The 16869-nt window shown below is 34.3% G+C and overlaps 1 protein-coding gene across 21 annotated transcripts in view; it reads right to left on the bottom strand.

The window, feature by feature from the left end:
• The window catches only part of Trol (terribly reduced optic lobes), a 141812-nt gene that overhangs the window by 70509 nt on the left and 54434 nt on the right, over positions 1 to 16869 (bottom strand). Inside the window, exons 1-2 of one of the 21 annotated variants that reach the window (XM_072902490.1) lie at positions 7613 to 7829; positions 4037 to 4312 (exon numbers count right to left, since the gene is read on the bottom strand). The exons of 17 other annotated variants lie outside the window; for them this stretch is intronic. In XM_072902490.1, coding sequence (XP_072758591.1) covers positions 4037 to 4145 — 109 coding nt within the window. In that variant the 5' untranslated portion in view covers positions 4146 to 4312; positions 7613 to 7829. Of the gene's footprint in view, positions 1 to 4036; positions 4313 to 6328; positions 6607 to 7612; positions 7830 to 16869 lie in introns of those variants that run through there. 3 more of the 21 variants (XM_072902489.1, XM_072902491.1, XM_072902492.1) reach the window with 3 other exon arrangements.

The raw sequence follows: 16869 nt of genomic DNA, 5'->3' as shown, positions 1-16869 counted from the left end.
AAAAAATATTAATAATATTAAAAAAAGACAAAGAGTAGAAAAAATATAGTTATGAAAAAAATGATATAATATTTTTTAATCTAATACAGCTTTTTAGACGCAATTTCTAATTATCGTTTTCGCGCAATAAATTTACTGTCGCTTTGGAATAAGGTCGGAGAGCGAGAATGAGACGAAAGGTAATGAATAGAAGAAAAGCGCAGTATGTTACCTTACATCGTAGCCGAGCGAGTGCACGTGACTTTTACAAAAATTATCGTGGTCGGCCACGTACGCAGCAGCGAGCTCGAATGTTAGTGTTATTCACAAATATGCGTGCACAAATCGAATGCAGCGAACGAGATATGTGTGCCCATAAAAAATGCAGCGGCAAAATATGTATTCGTGAGTTTCGGTCACGCGCGTGTTTCAATTAAAAAATGTTACCTCTAAGAGCTGTCGGACTCGCCAAAATCAAGTCGCTCCGATTAAGAGACGCAAAAATGGAGAAATTATCAGGGCGTCTTGCATTGAATGAATAAATTTGAGAAACGAGTTTTCACCTGCAGAATGGTAAATAACTATACGGGGGGGGGGAGGGGGAAACTTGATGCAGGTCAAGGATGACGAGGCTTTGCGTTTCTGTGTTTATCACTTTCCTTTAATGATCGCACGCTACGCTTCCGCTCTCAAAATCGACGATGGTGAGAATTTTATGTCGTAAAACCTAATTGTTTTGAAAACAGATTGTCGTACTCTCATCTCTTTCGCATAAGAAAATCTATTAATAGTGAAATTACGATGTACTCTCTCTTTCAAGGTGAATTTTTTTTTAATTCACGTGGCGTTTCTGAATATTTGGATACGACGAAGAGTCAACAATCAATAGAAAATATTCCTTTTCACGTAGTGTATTCATAAATCGTTATTGACGACAATATATTGTCTTTATGTAAACATGGCTAAAATGCAAGCGACCTGAAAACATTTTGCTTCACTCTGGCACAAGAAATCAGAAAAAAACCGCATAACAAAGTCAGTATTCGAATTAATCAATATACAGTGCAGTTTAGAGTCGGTATACAAACGAGTTATGTAGACTGCCATATATAAAAGTACATATAATAAAAGGCACGCAAACTCTATACAAGCGAACTCAACGATATATAAGCAGCAATCGATCCCGGTGCGACATTTTTTAGACGAAATGCACGTTAGAAAATAGAGAAAATAATATTAATTCTATACAAGGGCGATATGTAAATTTATACCAAATTTTGTAAAAGAAGGTTTGTAACAGCCAATGCCTGAAAAAAAATTGCAAAATTTAATTAAATTTATTAAATTGTTTTTCATTCTTTCTCGAATAAGTACGACATATACAAACAGAATAACTGTTTGGATTAAAATGTAATATTTTAAAAGTAATAACCCATTCGTAAATGGACTAAGCTTTATCTGCAGAAATTTTAAAGGCAATAACGCGGCGCTATTCTAGAAAATCAACGTTGCAAGGAAATCAGGGCGGATCACAAGACGGTTTACGCGGACGCTCTTTTTATCGGCGCTTTTCTCTGGGGCCGGTGCGCGGCACAAACGAGGATTAGGAGTTGTACTAAACTAACGAGAGAGCAGCAACGTCGGGCCGGGATCGCCGACGCATAAATGCAACGCGTCGTTAACACCGGTTATGGAACTTCCTCGTTTCTTGCCCATTAGCCTGGGCCTGTAACGGGCGGTCGTTGGCCGCCCCGCGAACTTCTGCCCGCTACTTCACCGCGCAATCGTAAATGTATTAATAAATAATAACGAACTTGTGCCCTCACATGTGCTCGCCCACCACCCGACTTCTCTTGTACGTCTCTGTCCTTCATCTTTTGTCAGCAACGATTACGAGTCCTATGTTTTGCCCTCCTTAGGTCTCGACCATTCTGTCAAGCCATTTTCCTCACGATAATCGTGTTTGCCTTCGTACATTTATTTCACATTACGCCCCAATTTGACATTTATTTGTGTATATTGTTGATTAATATTACAATAACCAAAGAAATAGATCAAGTAATCATCTATCAAAATTTAATTAATTAAATTACTAGCTTTTATTTATTTCAAAAGTTTTAAATTTTTAACTTAAAAAGAAATGAAATCGTATCTCGTAGTAGGAATTTCATTATATTTATTGTAGATTTTGTTCACGACACGAGCTTTGATAGTAACGCGAAAAAATGACTGCTATTTTATCCAATTAATAATTAATTCTGATTATATTAGAGTAGAAAATATTATCAATGATTTTCTTCGCTTTTAAATATCTTTTTTTTTTTATAAATCACACTGTAATATTCAGAGGTTAATTACGCGATTACGTAATACAACATTATTAAATTTTCATAAAGGATCAAGTATTTTTTTGCTTAATATCTCTGTATCTAAATACTGAACTTTAGATTTCGAGACATAAACACCTATGATGTAATGCGGTGCAACTACGAGCTTTCAGCGCCGGCAGAGAATGGAGAGAAAGTAGAATGGAAAAATTGGAGAAAAAAAAAGAATGCATCATACCTGCGCGGAAGGGGTAGCTACTGGCAGCTTTTATATTGTTTATTTTATAGTGGTCGCATCTATATATATATATATATATATATATATATATATATATATATATATGCATGTGCGCGTTTATCGCTAACTCGCTTTATTGTTTAACACACAGAGTTTTCGTCCAATTTTTTATTTTTAAATTATTTTGCAGCGAAGACAATATATCATAAAATCAAAATGCTTTAAGACCCATTAAATTAAAATCATAATTTACATAAATTTCAACTTTGTTGCAAAAGATAGCAAATTAGTCAAATTTTTAAGCCGTGTAAGAATTTAGATCTTTATATTATAATGAGCTTCGTAACTTAAAAAATATTTACAAATCTATTTCCTCTCCTATCCCTAGTTTGAATATAATAAATTTTTATTTTTAAAAGGAAAGGAATGTTATGCTTACCATAATTGAGCGTCTTACGTATTTGCGCATCAAATATTTAAGAATCTGTATTGTGCAAATATTAAGTGCAACCTGCATATGCAGGTAGATAGTAAAAGTGTCAAGATTTATAAAAAAAAAGACCGGACGATTATCTCATTTTGAAAATAATATTCAAACGCCACTGTATTTATAGCCATATATACTTATCACGCGTAAAGACTTCTTCTCCCTAGCGTTATTTCTTTTTTTTTTTTTTATCTTTACTTACTATAATATAATCTTGCATTTTCTGACGCGAACGAAACATCGCAAAATTTATTCTGTAAATGCATCGTGTACCCGACATCGTGCAATTAAATGCCAACACTGTGACGCAAGAAAGAAGATTAGGAATAAAGAAAGAAAAACGGATGAAGTCCACGAGAGTGGGATAGAAAAAAAAATAAAGGTGACGTTAAAGGTGAATGGAAACAAAAAAAAAAAAAGAAATATGAAAATGTCAGGAAAATTGTTCACAAATACTGGTAAAGCCATGCCATTCACTTGTCGTGAAGGTGTTGTGAATTAAGAAAAATAATGAGTTTTTAGGTGCATAAAATCCATATGAATAAAATGAACTCTTTCTTTATCATGTAAAATTTTCAATGCGAATTACCTCTCTTATTAATAATCTGTCATATTACTGTTCTATCGCGCTTCTGTACGAGAATTATTTCTCATTCGTAGAAATTACTAAGCTATTATATCTGACAAGAAAAGTTACGCAATAAAACTTAAAAGATTAAACGTTTTAAATTCCTTATCTTAATGTTAACACAGCTAATGCTTAAGATAAATAAAGTTAAGCTCAGCAATGACAGCATATTACAACGTTGTTATAATGTAGAAATATTCGTGTTTTATTAGCAATATATTACATGAAATAAACCGTTTAATGGTTAAAACAGTTTAAGTCTTTAATGTACTTTGATAATTCCCTCAAAAAGATTCTTGATTTCTTAATTAGTGTCGCCGTTGCCAAGCTTAAGGTGCAAAAGGATACGTGAAACCCAAGAGAGAGATCGTAATTACCTCGATTGCGTGATCGATACGGAGTTCTGTGCCTCTGCGCGAGGTTCGATCGTGCCAGGGCCAGCAGGAGCAAAAGAATTGGCAGGAGTCTCGTCGTCGGTAGTCCCATTTCACTTGTCGATCGTTTACGAGCGATTCATTTGCCGCGTACACGATTTTACACGTGCGCGTGCTTCTCTCGTACAGAAATAAAAATTCGAAAGCTTCCTTTTGCTTTTCCCAAATGTGTCCTGGATGCCTCAAGGTAAATGACGCGATGGCGTTGCTTTTCAGGAACTAAATGTAATTGCAAAAGTTAATTGACTTACGCGTGCCAATTATGACGAAAAGTAACTCCATGATGTTTTACGGAGAATTATATTCGCTAAGAATATTGAAAATGGAACCGAATATTGCAGGGAGTTATAGGAACCGCAAGTCGTCTCATCCGGTAAAATGTCGGAGCACGCGATGAAAATAGATCGTAAGAAGTTTAGGAAAGTTTTTATGTCCATGTCACGATCTTTTTTAACAAGACTTTCCGTACAAATAAAAATATTATTTCTCGCAAGGAGTAACTAATATATGTATTACTTGTGTTTGTTTAAGAAATTTAATTTATCGACGCACTACGAATTACTATAGGTACGCACAGGAATTTATACTTCATATTATAGAGCTAACAATTTTCGAAAATCCTGCATTCATTATTTTTCCATTATTTTTTTCTATTATTATTATATAATAAAAATTATCGTGCAAAGAAGACGTGAAAAGCGGAATAATTCGATTCTTTCTCAATGCTATTTACGTGTTTCTTTTTTCATATTTTATTTCCAGTTTTGTCATCAGTATCGTAGAAACAAGTCTCGGAATTTCACATAGTTTTCCAGCTGGGTGTTTATTCTACTTTTACTCGATCCACCTTTTTTCAACCTTAAGCAACCCAGCGGCAATTCAGTATTTGTTCGCGTGGATTAAGCCGGATTGTACGATGCCGGTACGCGGTTGCGCTAAAAGCCAAGGAAATTGTGCGTCCCGGTAAACAGACAATGGCTGTACGTCGCCGCGACGCGCTGTTTTTCAATTATTTTTAATTATTTTCTGAATGACGGCCCGCGTGCTCTGCTGTCGATTTTGATGCACGCCAGCCACGGTCTTCAATCTCGCTCGCTGTTGCATTGTCGGTCGCACCGCGTTGTCGCGGTCTCTCTATCGTACGTCGTCCGCTTTCCTTCCATTATATCCCAATTTTCCCTATATCGTTAACCTTTCCTAAGTTATTTAGTCTTGGTCTCAGTTGAAATTAATTACCAATTGCACCGTGGAATTAAAAGCGAGAAAATGTTTTCGTGTTTTTTTTTCTCTACACATTATAATTATTATAAAATACAATAATTTTTATTTTCTCATTTTCTAAATCATCTAAATCATCTAAATCACAGCTATATCTAAGAGATACGTAATTTTTATTTAAAATGTTTTAAATATATATAATATATAATTTTAAATACTTTTTTATGAATAAAAAATACTTTTACACGTTATCTTTTTTCCCATCGTTTATTAGTCGATTAAATAAAATTGTTCGTAAAAGTTATTTTGATTGTAACGTGAGAGACGCAGACAAACGACGTTGCTTTTCGAGATTTTACGCTTTCATATTGGCGGCGAAATACTGTGCGTAAAAGCACAAATGCGAAGATGCAGACTTGCCGTTACGTGCTGCGAAGGATTTACTCGAGAAAACTCATGCTCTTACTTGAGTCGCAAATGAGATTTTTTCGGACTTCGTGCCCTGCATTACTCGGCAATTTAATTTCGGAAGTAAAGAAACCTCCGCGGATTAGAAACTGGATGACAACGTTCCGCAAGCTCGTAACCGTACTTTTACGACGCTCGTCAATCCCGGCCAGATTTATCCGAGTCGAGAGTGTAAATTATAACAAGCTGTTAAATATTATATAAATACCGTTCCTCAGCAACGGACAAAGAGAAATATATTTTACAACGACTTTATATAAATCGTTTAAATAATAGAGTTATTTTATACACGAATATCGGACGTATATTCGCAAAGATGCTTTGCAAAATTCTCGCGAAAAGTTCTTTATGTATACACTTCAGATAATACAAATTTCATTTCTCTCGGAATAAAACAAACGAGTTGTCATAAAAAGTCTCTCGAACGAGAGACATTCGAGTTGCAATAGCCGTAATAAATCAATTGATAAAGTAGATTATTATTATTGAAGAGGGTTAAATAAAAATATTTCTTTGCTACCGGCACCCGAACAAGACGAGTCTACGAACCTATGACTCCTCATCAACGGCAGCGATCGAGAGAATTCAACGACGATTCGTTCGTAGGAGAAGAAGGAAGGCTTCGCGTTGACCGAACTTGGCAGACTGACATGCCGTTAGTCGTCATAGAGCGAAGGAAGAACCATCCGAGTATAAGAACACCCCACCGCCGTTGTCAACGGGGGAAAGCGTGGGAGGTACTAAGCTACTACAGAATTTTTTTCTCTTCCAGCGTTCTTGCTCCACTACATAAGCGTATGACAAAGTCATCGGTGATGGTTTCCGCTCCCGACGAGCTTCATTGTTCTCGCGCGTAAATGGAATACAACCAATCTTCCAAACGTAGATGCAGTTTGGATAAATATAATCGGATCGTTCAACAAGAGGATGAAGAATCGTATTAATTTCGGAAAAGCTCGCGCGAAGCCGGGCTGGTCGATGGAAGGAAAGATGAATGAAAAAAAATGGCAAGGCAAATATATTTGTTTTTTCCGGTTCTTTCCGATATGGATATATTTGGGCGAAGGATTAGACAACTTTCCGAATACGCTTTACAAATACGAGCTGCGTTTTTCCGCTTCTTTTAACGAGTACCGAAGCATGTTTAAATATATATGAAGTGATAAAATAGATATGTTATTAATCTTTTTAAGTCACAAATAGAAAATAAGAGATTATATAACGTATATTAAAACATGAATTTTGTAAAATTACGGTTGTTGAATTTATAAATTATAAAAATAACAAATATTATAAGTGTGTATATACATACATACATACATACACACACACACACACACACATACATATATATATATATATATATATGTATGCTAAGAATTTAAATTTTATAAGATATGTATATATATATATATCTTATAAAATTTAAATTCTTAGCTCTGCGGTTCTTTTATCTCTCTTACTTAGAAATGTGTGTGTGTGAGATCTTTTCTCTCTTTTTTTAAATAAATATTTACTTGGAGTTGTTTTTAATGTCCTAATGTATAACAGTTATTTCAAATTAACCGTTATCATGCTATATAGTTAAAGTGTTATTGCGATAAATAAATAAAAAAATTTTTGATGATACCAAGAATGGATATGAAGATCTCGATACATAAGTCAAGTGAACATTGTAACGAGACACTGTTTATGAAAGAGACCGATAAGAAAAGCAAGCATTTAAGATCGAGCAGTCGGTTAAGCAAAGTGAAAGTTTTTAATTGAATAATAAAATATTATTGGGATATCAATTTGAGAAAGAATGAGATTTGAGATATATATATATAACACCTGGATCAATTGTTTCCGAAAACACACTGCTCACATCTAATTCCAAACGTGACAAATCGATAAATGCAAAATTCTTTATCAAAGTTTGTATGGAATTGTTCTTTTGATTTCCTTTTTTTTCTGAATAACTGACAGATTCGCGCAAACTGATCGGGTTTTTTCACCCTCATGCAGCTCACATCCCCGCAATTATATCGTTGCTACAAAAAACAGCTCTAGACTAACAGTCACATGTCCATGTTATAGATATCCGGAACCGCAATTTTGTTTGTACGCAAACTCTACATACAACGGTGTAATTAACAGGAAGCGCACCACACGATCGAATTTATTCGCAAATGTTGTGAAATAAAATTCTCGCCTCGAGTTCGATCGCGGTCGATTTTGTTCAAAGTGTCGAGTTAACCGCGCTTTTTCGTCCGGCTCGAATCCATTATACTATCAGCTTGCAAACTTTTACAGTCGTCTATTTTCCTCTATCCCTCGCGACTCGTTTTCGCGAAGCTGCGTCGCGTTGCGATACTCTTGTCGGCGCGAACCGGCGAAACGTAAACGCGGACCAGGAGCGAGACAGACCAACCGACCGACCCGTCGTGTTCCGAGCGAGTAACTGTCGGCCGAGAGGAGCGTGGGAGGTCTTGCAGGTACCGCGGCTCCGTGGCGTAATGGCAATCACGCGGCCTTATGCCGACCCTTTGGCGCGCTTCGACCTCTCGGCAGTTTCCGGCGTGCGCTCGGCGCCGCTCGACGTCGGCTGTTGCGCTCATCTCGCGTCGGGAGTCGGCGCCGAGCCGTCCGCGAGAGTACTTTGGAATGAATTTTTTTTATTTCCTTTTTTCCCATTTTTTTATAAAACGTGTCCTTTTTCAGCCGCATTTGCTTTCGATGCAGTAGTAAAACTAAATATTAATTAAGGGATGCTCAGTTACTCGAATTAAATATTTATAACAATTGTCTGCAGACTATATCAATATTCAAGATAGTAAGAATTAGATATTTAATTATTTTATCTTCTATAAAGATTTCAATTTCAAGTATAAACGTTAAATAATCGCGCGACTATTTTATGTTAGAAATTTTTGACATATCAAATATTTTGCATCTTACGTGTAAAATATCGTGGAAAATCTTTTCGTTTCATCAGGCTAAACACGTAGCTGCAAATCGACTAAGTATTAATATAAAAAATTAAATTGCGAGAATGAAATTCGAACATCGTATGTTAATTGTTAACAAATACTTGTTTAAGTAAATTAATGGAACAATTAGTGTCATATTACTGGTGATCACGGATGGCGACGACGCGGTCAAATTTCCGCGCACACCCCATTGATGCACCAGCAGTGCATACCGAAAACATCATTAGCGATGTACAACGCGTGGTGTCGGCAAAACTACCGACACGTTCGATCTTTCCGTGCGAATTATAAAACTTTAAATAAAATAACTTTAGAATATCTCGCGGTCTGTGTGCGCGCTTGGACAAGAGTGTCGTGATGGACGATGATGAGGAAAAACGAAGGAAACGTACGAAGAAAGAAAGACGACGAGGAAGGATGAAACGTCAGACAGGGACGGCGCATGTTTATTCAAACTCATCTTATATCGCATTTTCATACTAATAGACTTTTTCAACTCAGGACCCGAGAGAGCATGTCCTACGTTTCCGTTCTCTTTGGCTTTGGCCAACGAAGAACGTAGAGCGGCCCCGGATGACGATCTCCCGGATTATCATACTCGCGTTAGCATAACAGTTAGAATCTCGACTCGAGAGATGGGCTAAGGCGGGTGAAACGAGCAGTGTCAAGAAGTGCTCTCGATTTCTCCACTCGTCGTCGGATTCGTCGCGCGAGATAAACGATCGACCAACGACGTCTTGATTTATTCATCTATTTTCCGCAATCGGAACGGTAAACCGAGCCATTTGAAAGTTGTCGGAATAAAGTTTAAGAAGATGCGGGTACAAAAGTTGATGCGACTCATTTAATCTGACAAAAGATTTTTTAAGTGGTTTATTTTTACTATCAATCGGATGACAAAAAGTAATGAGTTCATTATTTTTATTTTTTAAAAGTTCAGCCAAAGTAAAAAAAAAGATAATAATTATTATTAATGTATTGCATTATTAATGACAAGAGAGAAGCGAAGATCCTTTCTGAATAATAGATTGAATGAGAAATAGAGGGAAACATATTAGTATGCAAGTGCTAATAGATAACGACTTAAATTGATTTCACACAGCCACAATAACGTAAATATCTTTCGTGTTCTGTTAATATGACAAATATATGAAACAGCAGTCTAGTTTCAACTCAGAATTATGTCAACGAGATTACATATGCTAATCTTCATTTCTATGTAAACTTTATCTCGCTTTAAATAATCTATATAAACGGGCTTATTAATTTGTTATCTTGTCGTTCCAATTTTTGAGTACAATAATTTTATATTCGATATCTTACTATCCAGTGCAAAGTTAGAACTAAACGCATTATAGTAATTCTCTCACCTTTCTCTTTACTCTTACCACTCTAATAATAATCATAGAATATTGTAAGACAAGCCGCGCCACACTGGATCATACAACGCGTTGTTCTTACGTAAGATTGCATTATCATACATAATGTCGAAAATTATTTTTGCCCGGCACCAAATACTGTACCATGCTTTACTTCGAGGGCAGAAACTTATTTTTCAGCGTTGGCGTAGAAAAGAGAACTCGGCTGTTTTTATATAGAAGGCGTACATTTATCATGCTATCATTTCTTTGCGATCGTTCTAGAGAACGTCCGGAGAACACGTGTCGTCTTCAAGATGAAATAAATTTCTCATTACCGGGGGGGGGAGGGGGGGGGGTAATTCGCGCGAGAGTTTGACTAAACCAACGACTGCTTGTAGCGACTATCGCCGGATGCACCCTGCATCCCCACCTGCGAAAATTACTTTCGGGTTTGAGGATGGCAGCGGAGAGAAAGGTGGGAGGGGGGGGGGGAGAGGGAAGAAGAGGTGATTCTATGCAGGTCGAGAGAGGGCAGAATTTTCGTTCTACTCAGAGACGATTAAACAAATCCAGAGCGCCGACGCCGCCCGTTTCGCGCCGTAATTCTCTCGACCGCGTACGTATTGTCGTAAATTACAAAAAAGGGGTCTGAATTGCACGAGCAACGGCGCGTGCACGCGAACGCCGCGAAATAACCATGCTTGTGTTTATGCGTCTGTGTGCGACACGTATATGCGGCCACGATGCATCGGGATAATGCCGTCCAAGAGTCAGTTCTTGTACCGCCCCAAAGAGATCTTGGGGTCTGACAATTGAAAAAGAAAAATCATTTTTAACGCATTATATCTTTACATACATATATACACCTACATATATATGTAAAACCACAATTAAACCAGCTCGTACGTGGCGCGTATCTTTTATTCATCGAATGGATTAAAGAAAATCGATACACCAAAACACGAAACGGATAAAACTTCAAATAATGCATTTTATCGTTATTGCATCACGCTTCAAGTTTTCATTAAAAGCAAGATAATTTGTATTTCTTGATACAATCATTTCATTGTAAAGTATTCAATTAAAATCTTAATATATCAGTAATACATTCAGAAACGTAGATTATCTAGAAATAAACAACATAATATTTTATATTTTTTAATATTTTAAGTACACACAAGAGCTATATTTCTTAGTTTAAGAAATGTTAATAGAGCTATACGCGTATTTGAAAAAAAAACAGATTTCTATAATTGAATCAAAAAGATTAGTGACTTTTAATTTTTCGATACGTCTACTTTATCTGGTAGAATTCATCTAACAAAGATTGTAATACGAAGATTAGGCAAGGGAAAGAAGTTCGATGAATACGAGAAGGGGATGTTCAGTCTTCGAGGAATATTGTTGCAACGTACTGTACCTTGCACGTACATATACACCAACTGTTTGTCGTTGGTGCTGTTCGTTTGTTACGAGTGGACCTTAAGTGTACGAGGTGCCACGGTAACGCCTACCAATCTGCTGTTTGTCCTCCAACCACCCGCTGCTCTCGCCTCCACCCCTTGGCGCGCTTAATTCCCGCGCGCGCGAAATGAAGCTTAAAGCCGAAAATGAATTCTAAAAAGCGAACGAGCCGGTCCAGCGCCACCACTGATAAAAGCGAACCCGCTTTCATTCGAACGACGATGATCGTATCCTTCATATATATATATATATATATATATATATATATATATATATATATATATATATTTGAGGAAAAACCCAGATTATAATTAAAAGGGGAGAGACGATAAAGATAATTCACACTCTACATGTAATTCAATATATAAATAAATCGTCAATTATATAAACGATAAATATATTTTAGATTCACCTGTTTTTATGTTTTTCTTAAAATAAATATTCATTTACTCGAGAAAAGATGAAGTTATCTATTTATATAAAATTGAATTATATTTTATATATAATTATATCTGAGATTCGGCGTGATTGTATATGCGCATATACAATTGCGCCATAATTATACATATAATATGATCGAATATATGATCTTATATTTAATTTTCTCGGATATTTCAATATGAAATAGCGTGACGTTATTAACAATTGAATTAGTATTAATATTTTTTGAACAAATTTCTTTCTTTAATTTTGTCATCAAATTTTTATAAGACGTAAAAGCTTTTAGATGTTACGTTCGAGGTTGAAGAATTGCAGATGCTAACGTCAGTAGAATATATTTAACATTCATATATGTTCAATGAGAAATATCAAATTTTACGGCAACTTTAGGGTATATTGAATCCATCTGTCATTATTTTGAGAGCGATGTGTTCACATATAACCATATTTGGAAATTTTTAGTTTTTGGTATGTATATGTCTCTTCCCGGATGTTACATTATCAAATAGCTCTACTTCAAGCATTTCTTATACAATATATATATTAAATATGTTTAGCACAAAAATTGATATATACATATTTAAAAAAAACCAAAATAATCCCCAAGAATTATTAACTTTTTCTCGAATATAACACACTAATGTAAAATAATAACGGTCCTCCTTCATCAATTATCAACACATATTAAATTGTATTAAAAAGTAAAGTCGTTTTAACATAAAACATTCGATTGTTAGATATTTTATGTTTAGCGACGAAAAATATAGTAAATGTTACCGTTTAGTTTGAATCGCTCGGTGTATATGCTATCAACTATTCTGGCTCACAAATAGCCGTCTCCTGCAATGACCGAAACTTCGGAAAACGTTACTGCTATTGAATATTCAGCCTTACAAATACATTCAGATGGACTCACAATCTTTGCATGTTTCTGAACATTTTTAGAGTGACAGATAGAATGTCTTTTAAAAGTCTGGCATATAGTTAATTTTATAAACTAATCTTGGTTTACTTACTGCACAAAAGTAAAAAAAAATGTTTCAATCGTGATAAATTTTGCATAAAAAGAAAAAAGGAGTTATTAGAGTGGACAAAAATTAATTGATTAAAAAGTGTATATTACTGATAAAAAATAAATTATGTTTTATTTACTATGTTTTAAAAATATCAGAAATACGCATGAGTTCTAGAGCTGTGACTTAATTTTAAACTTCACTATTTAATTTATTCTAGAATTTTCCGTCTAGCAATGATAAAACATATTATTTAAATATATTCTTTAATATTATGTATCGCGTGCTTACTATAGTTTTTAACGGATAATCGTATATTTAACGAATACCAAAGGTATTACAAGTGAAACTTTCGACCTTCTACACAAACTTTATTCAATAAAAGTTTGTGTATTGTGAGATTCAATTCTATAATAAAAATGAATGAAATTAAATATATTCAACGTGCGAAAAGTAGTGTTTCGAAATTTTGTTAGACCCAGAAAATTTCGCGAAAATTTCTCAATCCTAAAAATATATTTTATGTCAGATGCAAATTATTCGTTGCTAAATTTAAAACTGATTAATTATTATACGCGAAAAGAGATAGTTTATAATATATTTAGACACTCGAATTATCCGAGTTGCGTATTTAAGATTAGTAGCTGAGCTTAATTAATAAATTAATTCATCGCCCGAGATACAAATTGTGGAGGTATTATTATAAACGCGCAAAGCACCTCGTCACCATCTCAGAATCCTCGATTGATATGCACATGGAAATAACTGAACTTAGAAACAGGGGCAACTTCGTGTAACGCTCATCTTCTATTCAGTCAAGTTTCTCGACATATGTTATGTCATTTATCCCTTAGAAATGAAATGTATCGTGGGCGTCATTCGATCGAAAGTGCATATGTTAAATTCGTTCATTGTCTGTATTTCATATTAACGCCAATATTACGTCAGCAGATGTATAAATATAGTAAAATAAAAATAACGAAAGATTATTAAAAAAATGATCGATATTTACAAGGCTACATTTTTCTTTAAATCTGCACTCGCGTGTTTTACTAAAAGACACAACTTAAATTAGCCGAAATATTATCGTCACAAAGTTAAAATATTTAAAATGTATTTCTCGATTCAATATATAATAAAGAAAACTAGTTCTTGTCACTTTTAAAATATCGATTTAGACTTTAAAAATATAGTTTTAACTTGTCAATTAATAAAAAAAGATTTTGACTTTGCATATTTCAATTTCTAACCGACGTGTACTCTCTTTGTTCTTTATTTTTATTAATAAACAGAATAATTAATTCATAAAAAGGTTTACTTTCATGCTAAAATTATTCTCTGTATTAATAAATTTATTCAGATATATTAATTTTAATCGAATTATCTAAAAATACATAAAAAAGTCACAACATATATCAGTATTGATTTTTGTCAGCATCATCTTCTTGTTTAAATAGGAATGTAAAAATGTAACAAATAGAAATGTAAGAATGCATTATAGTGTTATATATAGTATTATATGTTATCATTTAGAAAATATCCAGACGCAGATTCATTATAAAATTACGTTGTCAATAAACGAGACACCGCATTCAAGGCATATGAATATTGCATCACAATTTATAAATATTTTAATCGAGCGCAAGAAGTAATAATTAAATACTATTTTATTATAGAATTGAACAAATACTGCATAAATAAAAGGAATATGAAAATTCTTCATGGATTGGTTTGGCTTTAATCAATGAAATGTGAACAATTTCATATAATATTTGTTTGTGTTTTTAAATTTAAGAATAGACTTGTCTTTATTAAGAAAGAATGCTAATTATTATTTGATACCTATTACGACAAACACAAATGGCATGATATCCTATCGTTAATATTAAAGGAAAAAAAATATATATATAGATACATACATACGCACATATGTATATGTTTAGAACAGAAATATAAATAAGATATAGTATTTTATAGCTCGCAATTACATTTTACGACACATGCAAAAGATCAATTAGAAGAAACCCGTCGTACTAATAGTCTATAACACACGCAGGGGATATAGCAGGCTCGTTTTTCGCCGCAAAAACTGTCCGCGCTGCCTTGTCTCGAAAGTGTAAACGAACGAACAACCCCTGATCGGCGTAATGTAACTGTGCGCCGCGGAGATGCGATCGCGAAACGTGGATCATGCCAACGCGACGGCATGCAACAAGGATAAGCTTCATACGTCGTCCACCTGGCACGGAACTCTAACGCAACGTTGATACGCCATTGATAGGATCGAACATGCATTCGCGCGCATATTACGCGTATTGCTTTTATAACTCACGTTAATCCCCATCATATTCGGACGCGTGTCACTATGACTGATGTTCCTTTTATTGATAGAAACAAAGAAAAAAAAAAAGAGAGCAAATATTAGTTAAAAACTGAACTATGCCTAAAGTAAAAATTTGTATCTTTCTCTTTAATAGACAAGTTAAACAATTTTTTTAAAGCGTAAATCGATATTTTAAAGATGACAAAAACTAGTTTCCATTATATCGAATTGATAGATGCATTTTAAATATGTCAGTTTTATAATGAAAATAGTTCTGGCAATTTAGGTTTTGTCCGAATGTAAAACGCGCCAATGCAAACTTCAAGAAAAATGCAGCGATGCAAATGTCAACCGAGTATGAGGATAATGTTTTTGCGGTGCAGAAATGTATTGTTTGTCCTGGAACTATAATGCTATAAAATAGTTCAAATTAAGACTACAATTTGATCGTGCACAGTTAATTATTTTGCGACATTATAAATGTAGTTGCTCTTTCTGTAAAAATTTTAATATAGTTTAATTTTATAGATAGTGTAATATACAAATTAATTATAATTATTATTATAATTGTTTTTATGACAGAAAAATGTTGTTAACTGTGACATATATGATAACAATATAATAATGATAACACATATTTTTCATAATAACAGAACAAATTTCTTTATACATTTAGTTATAGTGTCAGAATAGGATACCATAATAATGTTTCACGATCTGATAATATATGTCATTATTTGCACCAAGTAGTTGGATCGATGCGCCGACGCATGTCAACATAATTTATCAATGTGCATCGCGTTTACCTGTTTATTCTGTTTAACTTAAATAAAATATTAATTATAATCAAATCTTTAATCTTCTTGACGTAATTTTTATTTCAGGAAAATAATTAACATTTTTCTTCAAATAACTTAAACGTCTCATGTGACGACAAAAAATATGACATTTAATAAATTATATACACGCATTTTTTTAATTGCTAACAGAAAAATAAGATTATATGACATAATCTTTTTTTTTACATATTGAAAAAACAGATGAATATACATAATTCAAGTGATATCAGAAAAGAAATTTCTAGTACAGGCGTTTTGCGAAATGTCCTAAATCTCTGCTCATCGCTATAAGTGAAGTGGAGTAATAGCGAGTTGTGTTTCTATTATAGATACGGTCGGCGCAAGTTAACTTCTTTTTGCGACTAGCCTTCGAGCGGGTGGAGAACGATAAATTTTCCCACACCGGACGTTCGCGAGTGCACTCATGTGTTTACGTTAACGATGGTAGGAGCGTTAAAGATGTAATGACATGCAAAAGAGAGAGTCTCGCGTAAAACGTAATGGTCGTACGACATACCAGTCCAGCTTGTAATCGGACAAGCATCAAATGCCGAAGGCACAGTCTATTATTATGAACTATTACCATTGTCTATTATATACTCGCGCTTCGTCGACCACGACTTTTTCTTCAGGCTTCGTTTATTTAAACAGTTACACCAAAAGTCTAGATTAAATGA

The sequence above is a fragment of the Anoplolepis gracilipes genome, chromosome 11, assembly GCF_047496725.1.
Source record: "Anoplolepis gracilipes chromosome 11, ASM4749672v1, whole genome shotgun sequence".
NCBI lineage: Eukaryota > Metazoa > Arthropoda > Insecta > Hymenoptera > Formicidae > Anoplolepis > Anoplolepis gracilipes.
This window is presented reverse-complemented; position numbering and strand designations above follow the sequence as displayed.